The 15,694-nt window shown below is 38.0% G+C and overlaps 2 protein-coding genes across 3 annotated transcripts; one reads left to right on the forward strand and one right to left on the reverse strand.

The window, feature by feature from the left end:
- Positions 1–3,864: 3,864 nt before the first annotated feature.
- On the reverse strand, positions 3,865–8,543 carry LOC107788761 (uncharacterized). Of its 2 annotated transcripts, XM_016610471.2 has the most exons (12): positions 8,194–8,543; positions 7,793–7,894; positions 7,612–7,669; positions 6,759–6,839; positions 6,576–6,647; positions 6,229–6,476; positions 6,033–6,104; positions 5,348–5,464; positions 5,189–5,270; positions 5,040–5,086; positions 4,482–4,563; positions 3,865–4,129 (listed from the first exon to the last, which is right to left on the reverse strand). In XM_016610471.2, exons 1-12 carry the CDS (start codon positions 8,430–8,432, stop codon positions 4,046–4,048), a joined length of 1,284 nt encoding a protein of 427 aa, XP_016465957.1. In that variant the 5' UTR covers positions 8,433–8,543; the 3' UTR covers positions 3,865–4,045. The 2 variants fall into 2 exon arrangements, with proteins under 2 accessions (XP_016465957.1, XP_016465960.1); XM_016610474.2 differs by lacking the exon at positions 4,482–4,563.
- Positions 8,544–9,791: 1,248 nt separating this feature from the next.
- Positions 9,792–14,863, forward strand: LOC107788773 (heat stress transcription factor A-1b). The gene is given in 4 exon segments (XM_016610487.2): positions 9,792–10,177; positions 12,749–13,369; positions 13,371–14,057; positions 14,632–14,863. Coding segments are annotated over 3 exon segments (1,494 nt in total). The 5' UTR covers positions 9,792–9,952; the 3' UTR covers positions 14,019–14,057; positions 14,632–14,863.
- The last annotated feature ends 831 nt before the right edge of the window (positions 14,864–15,694 follow it).

Raw genomic sequence — 15,694 nt, forward strand, 5'->3', positions numbered from 1 at the left:
ATATATATATATATATATATATATATATATATATATATATATATATATATATATTCGGTTATGCTAACTTATGAGTTTTTTTAACACTATGAAGGTAAATAATCTAAATAATGGTGTAAATCAATTTTTGAAAGATATATCTTGGAGACCTGAGCTTCAGGTCACAACAATGTCTAAGTACGTAGTGAATGGTTATAAGTTTCATACAGAGGATTGCTCTAAGAATAAAAATAGCAACAACAACGGGGTATAGGTTCAAGGTGGTGATGGCAACCAAGTTGGAGATATTGAATATTATGGTGTGGTCAAAGAAATATTACAACTAGAATATACATGTTGGCCATATAAGAAATTGATACTCTTTAGATGCAAGTGGTTTGACCCAAATCCAACAAGAGGTACAAAAGTACACCACCAATACAACATAATTGTGGTTAATCATACGAGGGAGTATGATCGCTATGATCCTTTCATAATTGCACATAACGTTAGGGAAGTGTATTATGCTCCTTATCCATTGTGGCATAATAAGTCTGATTGGTGGGTTGTAATCAAAACCAAGCTTGTAGGTAGGGTGGAAGTCGAGAATGTGTTAGATGTTGCATATCAAAACGATATCTCTGATGTTCACCAAATAGTGGACGATCAATTAGAAAATGATTTAGAAAACCTGAACGCATATTAGAAGAAGTTGATATAAATGAAGTAACAATTATAGAAGATGAGGATGAACAATCAACAAATGAAATTCAAACAAGTGAGGACGACGAATTCTCGGACGAGGAACAATACGTCGACGAGGATTAAAAAGTTGGTTTTTTAAAGCACTCTCGTATTATAACTGTATATTATATTATGCAGATGGCAGGCAAGGGTCAAGGTAACAATAACCCTACTAGTTCTCGGGGTCGATAAAAGACTAGGAAGGGAAAGAGGAGGGTAGAATATGGAGATAATACTACTCACTCATTTCCACCCTCTTCAGAGATGCCTATATCTTATCCTCCACCACACGGCTATACTGAGCTGCCACAGCATCACGAGACCTATACCTTCATCCAGACACCGGGTCTTCCATCACAGGTCCATAGGACTATACGTCTAACATACAGTCCAGTTTCCTCACAGCCATGTGGATCGCTGCCATCTGCACCACATCCACGTGGATTGCAGCCATCTGCATTACAGCCACGTAGATCACATCCCTACATATCACATCCACATGGATCGCAACCATCCATATCAAATCCATATGTATCACAGATTCACAGCCGCATAGATCGCATCCAGCTATGTCGCAGTCACAGGGATCGCAACCATCTTCATCATCGACTTCATCCATTTCAGGACTTCACCTACGAGACCGTAGCTTTGAGCCCGCATCTATACCATCTACGCATGCCTATGATACACATGCTGAGGATGATGATACAGAGGTAGTGCATCATGGTCGCTATGGCAGGATCATCATAGTCCCTGAGGGTAACGGGTAAGAGTTATTTGTTATTTTTGCATTTATTGTTTTATAATGCTTTTACTAATATTCTCATGTGTTTTTATTAAATTGCATGTTCAGGACGAGTAAGCAGACTACGAAGATAATCACCAATGCGATAAAAAAGCTTTATGATGTCCCCTATGCGACTTGGAGTGATTTCCATACTCGCTGAAGGAGCAAATTTTCAACCAGTTTAAGGTATAAATGTTCTTTTAAGCTGTTTAATAATTTATATTTATGATGTTTCCATCTAATATTTAACTTTTGAAATGCAGAGTAAGTGTGTATGTGAAGACCGCTATAGCAAGGAAGTGGTTGCAAATTTTCATTTTAAAACCCGCAAGACATTGGCGGATCATTTCTCGGATGGTAGAAAGAAGAACAAGAGGCATGACTGGCGTCTGCAGCATTTATGGGATGATTTGTTAAGGCAATGGCAGACTGAGCAATTCTTATAGAAGAGCAAACTAGGGAAGAAAGCTCGCTCATCCGAGAAGGGAGGCTCATTGCACACTGGGGGTGCTATCAGCATCAGGACAATAAGAAGAAGATTGGTAATTGCTTAAATTATTACGTCTTTACTTTTCTAAGTATATCAATTCTATTTATTAACCAAATTAATTTGTTTTCAGGAAAAGAAGTATGGGCGTCCAATGCACCATGATGAGTTATTCAAGGAGACACATATTTTAAAGAAGAAGAAAGAGGGGGATGTAGATAGGTGGGTCGAGGACCGGGCAGAGACTACATATGTAAGCTTTCAATTTTCCTTAAGTGTTATAATTTACTTTTATAAGATTTTTTATATACTAGTTTAATTTAAAATAACATATGGTCGCTACCAAAGTAACGTGAAGGACTTCATTCGTAGTCAGCCAGCTAGTGAATCGGGCGAACCAATCCAACCTTCGGACGAGGATGATGAAAGAATATTGTTGGAGGTTGTTGGCGGTCCAAAAAAGGGAAGGTATACGGGCTTCCTGAGAAAAAATTTCATCGCTACAGGTATGGAATGCAAGGGATAGGGACTTCCTCACAGGGCGAGACACTTAATATGGAGAGCCTCTCAGCTATGCAGGAGACAGTGACAAGGCTTACATCCGAGCTAGAAGCGGCCAAGGAAAGAGAAAAGCTTAGAGATGCTCAATTCCTTGGTATGCAAGCTCATATCAGAACTCTCCTTTCTACTGGAACTTTTTCGTTGCCTCGGTCTTGTGAGTCCTCGCTAGAGGCTCGACCTCCACGTGATCGTTCCTCCCGTCCTTCCTGTGATCATTCCTCCCGTCCTCCCCATGATCGTTCTTCCCGTCCTCCACAAGACCGTTCCCTATACCGTCTTGTAGATGAAAGTTCATCAGATGGTGATGATGTTGTAGAAAACACCCCTTGACCAATATTTTGATATACTTTGAACTAGACTAATAGAACTAGTTTTGAATTAGATTGAACAATTTTGAACTTGTTGTAATTACTTAGTTTTAGTTTGATTTTGAATTGTGATGTTTAATTAAACTTTGTTAGTGTTAAAGTATTAATTGGATGTTTGGTTGGATTTGTGGTGAATTATGGGTTGTTTGTGATGAATGTGGGGGGGGGGGGGAGAGGTTATTTGGGGGTTATTTGATGTGAATTGGGGGTATTGGTATGCTATTTTTATTTGGCAGGTGGTGTAACTACCAAAACAGGCATTTTCTGCCAAAATTAATCTCAGAAAACCGACCGACCTTGGTCGGTAACTAATAAAAAAAAATTAATTGCAAAATACCGACCAATGTTGGTCGGTTAATGCACATTGAATTTCCAGAAATTCAACATTACCGACCAACTTTGCCATGTCCAGATTACCCACCAACGTCAGTCGATATTATTAAATTTAATTATTTATAAAAAATATTAATTTTCTAGTACCGACCAACGTTGGTCGGTATATAAAATATTATAAATTAATTTATTTTTTATTACCGACCAAAGTTGGTCGGTAAACAAAATTATTAAATTTAGAACACCGACCAACGTTAGCCGGTAAATTAAATTATTAAAATAACATTCCGACCAATATTGGTCGGTAATTCAATTAAATTGTGAGATGGTCGTGTAGAGCATACCAACCGAAGTTGGTCGGTAGTAACTTCCGACTGATTTTGGTCGGTATGTTATACCGACCTTCAAAATACTGACCACACGTAAATGGTCGCGTTTTGGACGGTTATTGGCTATTACCGACCGATTTTGATCGATTTTTTTGGACTGTTTTACGCGGATTTTTAGTAGTGATTTGACGAGTTCATGCGATAGTTTCATTATTCGGAAGAACTTTACATGATTCAATATAAAAGTTAAGTGCGGTTCAAAAACCCACCTCAACCTTTGTTTAGTTGGACTGGAACTTCATATCATGTAGCTCGGATAATAAATCAAAATAAGGATCTGATTACAAAATCGGCAACAACATAACATACATGGTAAGAGCACATTAGTTTAGTGCGGTGGGTTCTCGCCTCTTTGAAGATCTGCACTCAATATGTACGACTCAAATTCTGTGTGATTTCATAGGAAAGTGCCACTCAGGAATCGATGGTTTACTACAGCTTCTGCAATTGGCCTCCCACGGTAGTCACGACTAAGCATTGCCTGCATAGTAAAACAACCCAAAAACTCATATTTAGTGGACCTACAGACTAAACAAATGCAAGTGCACGGACTCGTACACATTTCGCTGCTCAAATAATATGGAGAATTGAAAGGGAGCAAAAGAGTGGCCTGAAACTAATACTAAGGAAATTTTCCACTACAATATTTTCTTTGGACAACTCATTTAAGTTCTAATATGAAGGAACTTGAAAGGGAATAAATGAGTTGCAATGAAACTCAGACTAATTTTAAGGTATTCCTCCTCATGGTCATGGTGCCTCCAGTATTTTGCAGACTTGAATAAATAATATGGAATTCGTCAATATTCGTTGCAATAGTTGAGATATTCAACCTGTAGTAACTCCCAGCCAGCACCATCACCTAGATCAAGAAACTTGACTGCTTCTATCAGGCGATCATCAGCAGAGCAATACCTGACCAAAATAAGTTAAGTACCTAGTGCGAATGGTCCTGATAAAAACTGATGATTTTTGTGTGTTCAGAATCGGCTCAAGGTGAGAAATGTACGATGGCAAAACGGTGTCAATCAATAATCTCTTTACCGACAAACTTAAGTTACAATCTTTTTGGCACTTCTCTCTCTCCCCCCCCCCCCCACTCTCTCTCCTCCCTCCCCCCCCCCCCCCCTCTATATATTGCGTGGGTTTGGGGGTAGAGGGGCATTTACATGCCTTCTTCCCCTACATTTCTATAGCTCCTAACTATGGCCATAACTTTGTCGGCCAATAAAACACGGTAAACCACGTAAAAGCTGCTTGCATATGCAATATGTAACATCTTATATAAATGTCCCTTTCTCTTCACAGCCATTTTATGACTTTAAGCCTGTCTGAATTTCAGCCATATAAGTTCTATTTCAAACCATAGAATTCAAAGTGAGTTCTCTTACTCCCTTGCAGCTTGAAGATCAAGTTGAAAAGTATTCTCCAGGAGCCTCTGCAAGGGCACGACAGAAGAATAACAGTGGATAATGATCAGCTCCAGTCACCATATAAGAGCAGAAGGTAAAACATTTATATAGTTATAAGGGGCACAAACCCGCAATGATAGGCTGTCCATGACTCCTGCTTGACAAAATGGAATAAAGGCTAAATAAGCAAAAAGAAGTCCAGCTTCAAATCTGCAAATAGCAAAAGGTTTCATATGAGCAACCTAAGATTTTTTCCAACGAAAAACTATTGCACTCATGGAATGTACATGTCATCTGCTATTCCAAAAGCTCTTCTCTCCAAAGGACTAGATGCTCCAGCAACAGATGCCCGTCTCCAAAGTCCTTCTGACAGGATATTAGGACGATCTTCAAGTTGAGAATACCTGTAAAGACAAATTGTTATAAAATATCAACCTTGATGGTCATATAGCTATCTTTATTTTATTTTTTTCTCACCACCTTCACCGGCCAATTATCTGAGAAGAAAATGTCACCATACGGTTGTCATAAGGGGAACAAGTAATGAAATCAATTAAACTACAGTTGCTTTTATGTGAATTGCTTGTTTCTGGCAACTTAGGAAGATACTCCTTAAGGAAGTAGTCAGCAGAACCTCAAAAGGTATGAACAGAAAAAAATAAAACAGAACAGAAGAGTATTTACCAATTACTTTGCATATACTTCACATATTAATCAATCCTTGACAAGATAAATTGTATGACAGTCAGCAGAAAAGAAACAAAACGAATATTCAGCTCGCATTTATATGTAAATCTGAAATCAAATGGAGTAGTATATTTTCCATAGATAGTCAATCACAAGCATAGTTAAGTCATCCAAAATCAATACAGACCAAAGTGGGATCAGATGCAGCTTTCAAGATATGTAGATTGCTATTTGTTGCCCCATGAGATTGATGTAGTAGGCGAGCGAGCTATGTAATGGGGATACCTTATATCAACAGAGAAGGCAAGGTCCCGGAGCTGAGGAACTAGATATGCAGCATCTTTCTCAACAACTGTACTGGTAGTTTGCAACAAAATCACGATTCAGATAGAGGTAACAATGTTTAAGGAACAACCATCCACCTACCCCAAAAAAATGGAAGAACCAAATGAACAGGAAAAAAGGAGAAGTGGTAACCTACTTTAGGACAACAGAAGCAGGACCAAGACTTTGGTGTAATCTGTCATTGTCATGCATATAGGCCAGACCTCTCATAGCCCCATGAAGCAGCCTAATAACGAAGTATCTTCTGCGTTTTATGGTCTGATCCTGCTCAAAGGGGTTCCACATTCTCTGTTCTCCTCCAGCAACCACTTTTGCCATTTTCTCACTAGTAATTTTAGCATAATCTGCAGCACTGTATTTTCCATTATCCCTAAAAGCAAGCCACTGAGGAAGCCCAAAAATTTCCGTGATGTCATCAGAAACATAAGCCATAAGCAAGAAGTTCACATATAATCTGCCTACAATGACAAAAACAAAACATACCTGTTCCCCAGTTTTTGTCTCAAATCCTCCTAGAAGTGTTTGAATATGCTTGCAGAAATCTTTTGGGCTGCTCTGTTAAATATATAAAAAGAAAAGATTCTTATTTGAAGTATTCGACCAGCAATGATCCAACAAGATAGCTCCGTAAATGCTATGGGTTCAACCAAAGAATTATAATATTACTTGAAGGGAAGCATGAGCATTAAGCTCATTCGCAGCCATCATGTCAGCCTCACTTCCACCAACTTGTTTTCCAGGATATACCTGCATCATATGACACTTCTTATCATATGAAAATTCTATTGAGAGGAAGGGGAAAAGAAGACTTACCATAAAGAGGCTGCTGAAGAGGCTTAGAGAGGAAGCTAACATCAAGGATACAAGCTTTGAATTAAACTATCTTTTGTGTATCTGAATAATGTATTTGCCTCAATACCCTACTCTGTATGTTTCTTCTGTTGAGATTGTCTTGAAGGAAGATTTTAGCGTAGTGGCAAAGAGGGTTCAAAAATTGCATTAGATCACAGGTTCAATTTCCTAGTTGGATATTCTTGTATTTTTTTGGATCGCCTTGTTTAAATTCCTAGGTTGCCACTAGCAATGAGCATACTTTGAAAGCAATAACTTAGGTTCCCATTCTCTTCTTTGAGTAAAGACAGCAAGGAGTAAGATATGTAGAAGAGCATAACTGTGGGAAAGATGAAGATCACCAGTAGGGAAGTCAAACATGGTTAAGCAAAGATCAAGATTTTCCATAAACATTTAACAGTTGGCAAGATTCACAAGTTCGTTACATCCGCTTGTATATATCCATTACCTACTCAGACATAGTAGCATGAGTTCTGTTACAGGACACAGGAGCAACGCAGTAATGACAAAAAAACCTGAACATTCATGTCACCGAGTTGTCACTTGAAAGCAAGTAAAATATCAGCTACGCAATAGTTATTAAGCTCAAGATTGAAAGAGTTTCAATTTGTGAAAAAAGTCAGACAATCAATACATCAACATTGAAAAGAATGGCAAAGGCAATCACCTTAAAAATAACCCGAGTTCCTTTACGTGGACCTTGGGCTACTCTCCCTTCATAAAGCCTGCAAATGAACTGCGGATGATAGTATCAGCAGCAAGATTAAAGGTAACAATAAACCACTATTACCTACTTTATCCAAATTCAACAATTTAGAAAACATATAATCCCAGAAAGGAATTTCCACCTGATCGTGACATTTCCTTCTCCAATATCTTGTACTTTAAAGCTCCCTATATCTTCTGATACCGCATAATCCATCCCCATTCCGGATTGGAGGCCCGAGTAACTATAACAAAAAAAAATTAAGAAAATTAAATGGTACAAACCCAAAAAAGAAGATGCATCATGAATAGAGACGTAAAGTTTAAAGGAAGATGAATATACATCTATATGTAGTTAAAATTAAGAGGATAAATTATCTACACACCCTTGTAATATGACTTAATTGCACATACCCTTTTATTTTAAAATTAAACACTTACCTATAACTTTATAATAGGAAATTCTACACAAATATAATGACTCCATTGTCTATTTACAAAAATATAGTCCGAATTTGAGTGTCTGTTCAGTGGCCACACTTACCTAGTGACATTCATGAAGCCATAGCTACCGATAAGCCTTCCAACTTCGAACGAATCGGAATTCGTGATCAAACTAGCAACACATAATCCAACAGCTCGACAAGGTCTAATTGTACAAGGTAGATTCGAATTCAGACTAAGACTTAAACCAATTCCGTAAAATGATGATGAAGAAGACCTCGCGATAAACGACGTTCCACATTTAGAAAGGCAATCTGCTACTGCTCCTCCAACCACCATCGCCGCTCTCCGTGTGCAGCGGCGCTATCGGATAATGTACTAGTACTATGAAAAAGAGAACTTTACGCTCTAATTTGTCAATTTTGTTGTGTTGCGTCATAATATGGTACGTGCGTGGTTATGCTTAAAACTTAAAAGTGAACAAGTCTATCCATAAAACTTTGATATTTTCACAAAATAGACCCCTAAAGTTAAGAACAAGAATATATGAAGATTATAAATTTCAACCTCCCAATTTAACCCTTCAAAACTTTGTGAATGATTGAGTGTGATAATACCTTTTTAAAATTGCACCTAAAATAAGGGTCAAATAGTTTTGTGGGTCTTTACAAACTTATTTTTAATTTTATGATCCTATTTCTTTTTGACACATAGAAAATTGCTTTTACACCTAAGAGATTTAAAATGATATTTTCTTAATTTTAACATTGTAAATGGCCATAAAGGCCCGTTCCCTCCGTAAAATAACAAGAGTAGAAAAGGAATGTAATACTTATATTCTAAAAATTATGATAGAGTAAAGCAAATTTTTGTTTAAATATTAGTAGAATTGAGTAGGTATTGATATCATTGAGTATGACTTGGCATGCTACCTCTAAGTCTCAAATGTTACTTACTTCTTTCTCTTTTGTCATAATTTTCAATCTTCGAGTCAAATTTCATATTTAGTTTGAAAATTATTAAAGTTGAACAAGTATTGATTGATACCAAATCAATACTCTAGTTAGATCTTAGCATATTACCTTGATCTAAAATATTACATATAATTATCATTTTTAGACGGACATTATTTTTCAATCTCCGTTAATTTTTAGTCTCCGTTTTCCTCTTTGAGATGTAAATATCAATGATAACAAAAATGAATGAATAACTAGTACAATTGAATGGCTACAATTTATTTTTGTTATTTTTTGTATATGCAATAAAATGCTTTATACATTAGTTCTTTTTTTTTCCTGCTACTTGGTTATGTCTAATTTGTATCCTCATTTATGTACTCTAATATTTTTACAGTATGTTGAATAGGTGTTGCTCTTGTTTATGCTCACAACTTTCTAATAACTAGCTTGTAACTCCATCATCAATCAGGGATCTAACTGTTGTTTTGTCACCTTGGTGGGTATAAAAAACTAAAAATATGCAAATTTAGGATGAGTGCACAAATAATCACAACAAATATGCTCCTCGGGAAAATTTCGATAAATGTAGGGAGCAAAGGATAAAAGAATATGCCTCGTTGGCGCAAATCAACCGTTCTATGACCTTCTCGCGTCCTCTATTTTCCAGTTTCCACCGCTTGGTGCCAGTCAGTCTCTCCCCTGCTCCCCCTTCTTCTTTCTCCTTAGTCTCCTTTTGCTCACTGTACAGCGACATTTTTCCTTTCTTTGCTTCTCTTCGGATCTCGATACTTCCATTTTCCGCATAATTTTCAATATATGTAAATTCTGCTTCTCTGTGTATTTATTTCTGTTGAGTTTGTGAATCGCTCGCCGAGTGTATTGAGAAAACGGTGCGATTGAATGGACGGAGTTTATGAGAACACGGCGGTAGGGAATTCGCCGCCGCCTTTTCTGAGCAAGACGTATGATATGGTGGATGATCCGTCGACGGATTCTGTGGTGTCGTGGAGTAAGAGTCACAACAGCTTTGTTGTGTGGAACGTGCCGGAGTTTGCTAGAGATATTTTACCCAAGTATTTCAAGCACAATAACTTCTCCAGCTTCGTCAGACAGTTGAATACTTACGTCTGTACATTTCAGTCTTCCTTTTTCTTACTTGAATCTTCGTCTGGTTGCTACTTCTCTTGCTCTTATGATTGTGTCCGAACCGGTTCCTTAAACCCTAAGTCACCGCTTTAATAAAAGTTTAATCAATTTTCTATTTCTGCAAAATTTCTGTTTGGGTTTAGAGTACTAAGATATTTTGTTTCCTCTATTTATACTGATTTTAATGCTTTTACTTATTATTTCTCTCGCTTCTCTATCTTCTGAATTTTTTCCATTAGAAATTTCGAGAGTATATTAGTGGTATATTGTGCTGGAACGATGTCGTTAAACTAGAGCAATTATGCTAAGCTTCATAGATAATCTGAAAAATACTGTTAAAGTTCCGTCTGGATAGTGTGCTATCACCAGATTATTATATGCAATTTGTAATCATCTTCTACAAATTTTATATCTGCATGAACTGATAATGAGTTGGCGTCGGGAATATGTAAATAGAAACATAGGGGTCATTATAATCGGTCGTTCAGCTGGTTATTTGGTTATTGCCAATTTTCTGTAGGAATAGTTGCAGGGTAATGATCCATTTTATAGGTTTATTCTAAGTGTATCTGCTAGTGTCTTATCAAGGATAAAGGAAATTAGTGCTTCTAATTTGAGAAATAGTTGCAAAGATGGCATACCTGATTTGCCCTCAAAGTTTAGTTCAAGTGACAAAGGTTGAATAAGATAAGCTCACTATTTTATATAGTCTCTCTGTCACAAAGATTGTGTGGTTTCAAAGTGTTACTCTGAAGCTGGTTGGAATATTCAGTTTTGAAGGGATTTTAATGATTGGGAGATAGATGAGATCAGTCAGCTGTTAGCTGTTTTAGAACCCTTCAAACTGGACAGTTCGAAGAATGACTCACAGGTGTGGCTGGCAAACAATGAAGACATATTTACAGTAAGTAGCTGCTGTAATATGTTTCAGGAAAATTTGAATAATTGGAAGGAGGCATCACCCTGGAAGATGATATGGAAGATTAAAGCACCATCAAAGGTGGCATGTTTTGGCTGGTTTGCTATTAGAAATGCCTGCCTAACTCAAGATCTTCTTCAGAGAAGAGGATTTATAATGTGTAGCAGGTGTTATCTATGTGAGAAGAAAGTAGAATCAGCAAATCACATACTGATTCACTGTGTTTTTGCCTGATAGATCTGGGCTGTCGTGTTATGTTTATTTGGAGTGCACTGGGTGATGCCTAGAGATGTGCAAAGTTTATTGTCGAGCTGGCAAGCACAGAAGATTGGAGAAAACAGAAATGAAATTTGGAGAACAGCTCCTTTATGCATCTTATGGAGTATATGGTGGGAAAGGAATAGGAGGTGTTTTGATGGAGAGAGGAAATATATAGCAGAAAATCTGTTTCAATGGTGTAAGGAGAGGATAGTAGAAGGCTTCTCAGATGTTTTAGACTTTTTAGATTCATTGTGATGAGTGTGATTAATTGCTATATGGTGACTTCTGTACTGTTGTAAATTTGTTTTTTGCAGTACCATCTTGGTACTTGCCTTAATAATATTTACTTATCTTATTAAAAAATAAAAATGAAGGTTGAGGTACTTGTGACTTAGGTCACATGTTCATCTAAGTAGGGGGGGGGGGAGGGGGGAGGATTATCCGCGAGTTACGAAGGCTGTAGTTGGTCCTGAGGGTTTATGTTGCTCGGACTCTATGAAAATGTCGCCGGGTGCGTGTCGGATCCTCCAAAAGTAGTGCATTCTTGGAGGATCTGACAGGGGCGCAACAACATTTTGGAGAGTCCGCGCAACATAGGGCTTCAGACAGCTTTTCTCGGTCATAAAAAGATAAAAAAGGATGGCACATCTGTTTTGATCTCTATGATTATAATTTGTGATGTTTGGTATTTATGGGGGAAGCTTAGGATTGAATTGCTCAAGGGGACTATAATTAACTGAGATGAAGATATTCCTTCGGGGAGGTGGGGTAAAACTTATCCCATGCTTTTACCCCTTCTTTATTTTTCTCTCTCATCCATCACCCACTAACCTCCATTGCCTCACCGCACTCTATACCCCTATGTTGTTGTATTTGCTCTTGTTTTTCAAACATTTATTGTTCCCTTTTTTATATCTACTGCTCCAGTAAAATTTTACTTGTAAAAAGAATCTACTGTTTCCTGTGAAGTAGCTTTAGTAAATGTACTGAAGATAGTGTTAGCCTAGCTGTTAGAGTAGTTTTAGGTTAAATCGCATATTATTCTATGCCTTTGGGGCACGCCATTTTGTCACAAAATTTAATATTGCTTTATTCACGTACATACTTTTGCTACACCATTATAGTCCTGCACTTTAACTCCCGGGTAACAATCGTCGACATAGTTGATGGAATCGTTCCAGCTTTAGATGTTTTAAGTAATAGATGGATGTTAGGGATTTGTTTGTGACCAGAGAGTCATCTTTCTGCAGAGTGTGATCGTCGCTATTATGTGTTCTGCCCTTGTATTTTTGTTATGATATGGAGTCTCCTTGTACCCACTGGACAACTTTAATTCCTTTTATAGTTTGCTTTCCCCTTTTGTCAATCAGGGTTTCAGGAAGGTTGATCCGGATCGCTGGGAATTTGCAAACGAGGGATTTCTTAGAGGCCACAAACACCTGTTGAAGAGTATAAGCAGGCGAAAACCCTCTCAGGTGCAGGGTCATCAGCAAACCACCTCCCAAGTGCAAAATGCATCTGTTGGATCTTGTGTTGAAGTTGGGAAGTTCGGAATAGAGGATGAGGTGGAAAGGCTCAAAAGAGATAAGGATGTTCTTATGCAGGAGCTGGTTAAGTTGAAACAGCAGCAGCAGGCGACGGATCACCAAATGCAGACTGTTGGGCAGCGTGTCCAAATAATGGAGAAAAGGCAACAGCAAATGATGTCATTCCTTGCCAAGGCCATGCAGAGCCCTGGCTTTGTAGCCCAACTGGTTCATCAACAGAATGGCAATAACAGGCGTATTACTGGAATGAATAAGAAAAGGAGACTTCCTGACCAGGATGAAGAAAATGTTGCGGGCAGTCCTGTTAATATGTTGCAAGATGGACGGATAGTCAGGTATCAACCTTCAATGAACGAGGCAGCAAAAGCATTGCTGCGGCAGATTCTGAAAATAAATACACCTGGGAGGCTGGACAACAGACTTAAGAATACAAATGGTCTTTTGACTGAATAATCCCCTCTCTCCCAAGAATACACTAAGTGGTGATACGTCCAGTCGTATTTCTGGGGTTACCCTCTCTGAAGTATTGTCAATGTCTTCACAGTCTCATATAATGTCTGATTCAGGATTTCCATTCAACTCTTGTTCATCTGTCATGTCTGAGAGCCAATCTTCAACTACTGTGGTTCCTGGGGAGGCCAAAGTTCCTAAGTTACCTGAAACGGATGCTCTGAACTCTCTCACAGACCATGATTTGCCTGAATTTTCTCAAGTACAAAGGATCAATAGACAGGAAACTTTTGGAATAACTGGTCTTAAGAGGTCTGAGACTGGAAATGTGCCATATATTGACAACACGCAAGCCATTTTGGATGGTGTAACACCAGTTGCCCCTGATGGATTTTCGGCAGACACCCATGTCGATGTCCTGCTAGATGATGTGCCTAAACTTCCAGCGATTAATGATATTTTCTGGGACCAGATTCTTTCTGCAAGCCCTCTTAGTGGGGATACAGATGAAATTGGTATGGAAGATGGCTTAGAAAAGGAAGAGGATTTTCTAGGAGTTCAGGAGAATGATTTGGATAAACTAAACCATATGTGTCATCTTACTGAACAGATGGGGCTTCTTTCATCAGCGGCCCAGATTTGATGATTTCATGGATTTTATTTGAGCACTGCAACGACAGAGGTAAAATCTCCATCCTCCTTTATGAGCTATTGCTATCTCATCAGATTAGAGATCTTGCAAAACTTTTGCTATTTGGGTGGTTTTTCCTCATTTCAATTGCCATACAAATTGGGCTCTTATGGATCAAAGATTTCACCATCTATAATGTTTGACCTGTGCATGTATGTGTTACTTAGCAAAAGGAATTTCACTTCGATGTATGTGTTACTTAGCAAAAGGAATTCACTTCAATGTACACGTGTAAGTGGTTATGTAACTCGCTGACACCGTGTTGATATCTTGAAAATCTGTTCTTGATATAATTCTTGTTTCATCGTGGGGTCTGAAATAATTCGTTGATCATATGCCTCGGTGTACTGCATTAAACGGGTGTATCACAAACATTGTGAGGTTGGGTCAGGTGTCAATATTATATTCTCTTTTCTTCCTTGCCTTCTATTCCAATGTTTATTGTTGCTAGTACGTTTACTCACTGCATCAGTGTGATACTGCATTGAACACAATACTGAAGGTGTGAATTTTAGAGGGTGTAGAGCATTGAACTTTCCCCCATGTGGTAATATTTTTTTGTCAGGTGGACGCTCTGAACTGGTGGGCGTTAACAAGCTTGTTATGAAGGACTGATCTTCACTACTAATGATGTTCTGAGTAGTGAAAAAGGGACCCCCAAAAGAAAAAAGGGGTGTGTCTGATCTTGTTTTAGTTTTGATGCATATGTATTTTGACTTTGTATGGATATTTATCCAGAATACTAAAATGTTGTTTACTTGTTAAGAAAGTAAAAAGGGCACGGTAGAAAGTTGTTGCATAAGATCTGTTTGTAAATTTTGCTGTTTACATAAGCAACGACAATAAGGATTTTGTTGAAGATGCAAGCGTGATGTATGGATGGCTTGCTTTTTGTACAAAGATATTGAATGGTATTTGTCTGCTATCGTGAGGTTTGTATTCTATGCAGAGGTTTCTTATAGCTGCTTCTCCCACTAAATAGATGATCCTCTTTCCCAGCATATTATGAAAATTTCCCCCTTTCTATGTTACTTATTGTTGTGCTGATGCTGATAACTCTCTAAATGGCCTTAGCGTTTGTGGTGGTTTAGAGTTGACAGTATCTGTTTTGGTTTCTTTGTACTCGCTACCTACAATTGTACAAAAAACAGAGAAGCTGCTTCTTCTGAGTGGGTGAAAATACGCCTTTACGATCCAATCAACTTTTCTTAGCGCTTGGAATCGGAGAAATTCATCTTTAGATTAAGCAATTTATAGTTAGACTGGTCCCAAATTTATCCTGTTCATTTTTCATCCCTTTTTAGAAGCCAAAAAATGGTCTGTCGGATAGGGTAAAGCATGTTGGACTAATGTGGCACTGATCATGTCCTTCTAAGTTAGGAAATAGGGCTGTTAGATGTTTGAGGGCCGGGCCTACATGCCATGTTCAAATGAATGTAACTTGGAAACTCGCCCAGTTTTCAATAAGGCACGGTAAAGAAGCATCGAAAAAGAAATGGCACGCTTTTTTTAGCATTTTCCCAATTCAGATTTTGAGTTGAAAAGGCTCCTTTTCTGTCATGGCTGGACGAATACATAAAACTATTTGATAGAGACTAATATTTACTTTATTAATGACAACAGAATGC

The sequence above is a fragment of the Nicotiana tabacum genome, chromosome 4 (genome assembly GCF_000715075.1).
Source record: "Nicotiana tabacum cultivar K326 chromosome 4, ASM71507v2, whole genome shotgun sequence".
In the NCBI taxonomy this organism is placed as follows: Eukaryota; Viridiplantae; Streptophyta; class Magnoliopsida; order Solanales; family Solanaceae; genus Nicotiana; species Nicotiana tabacum.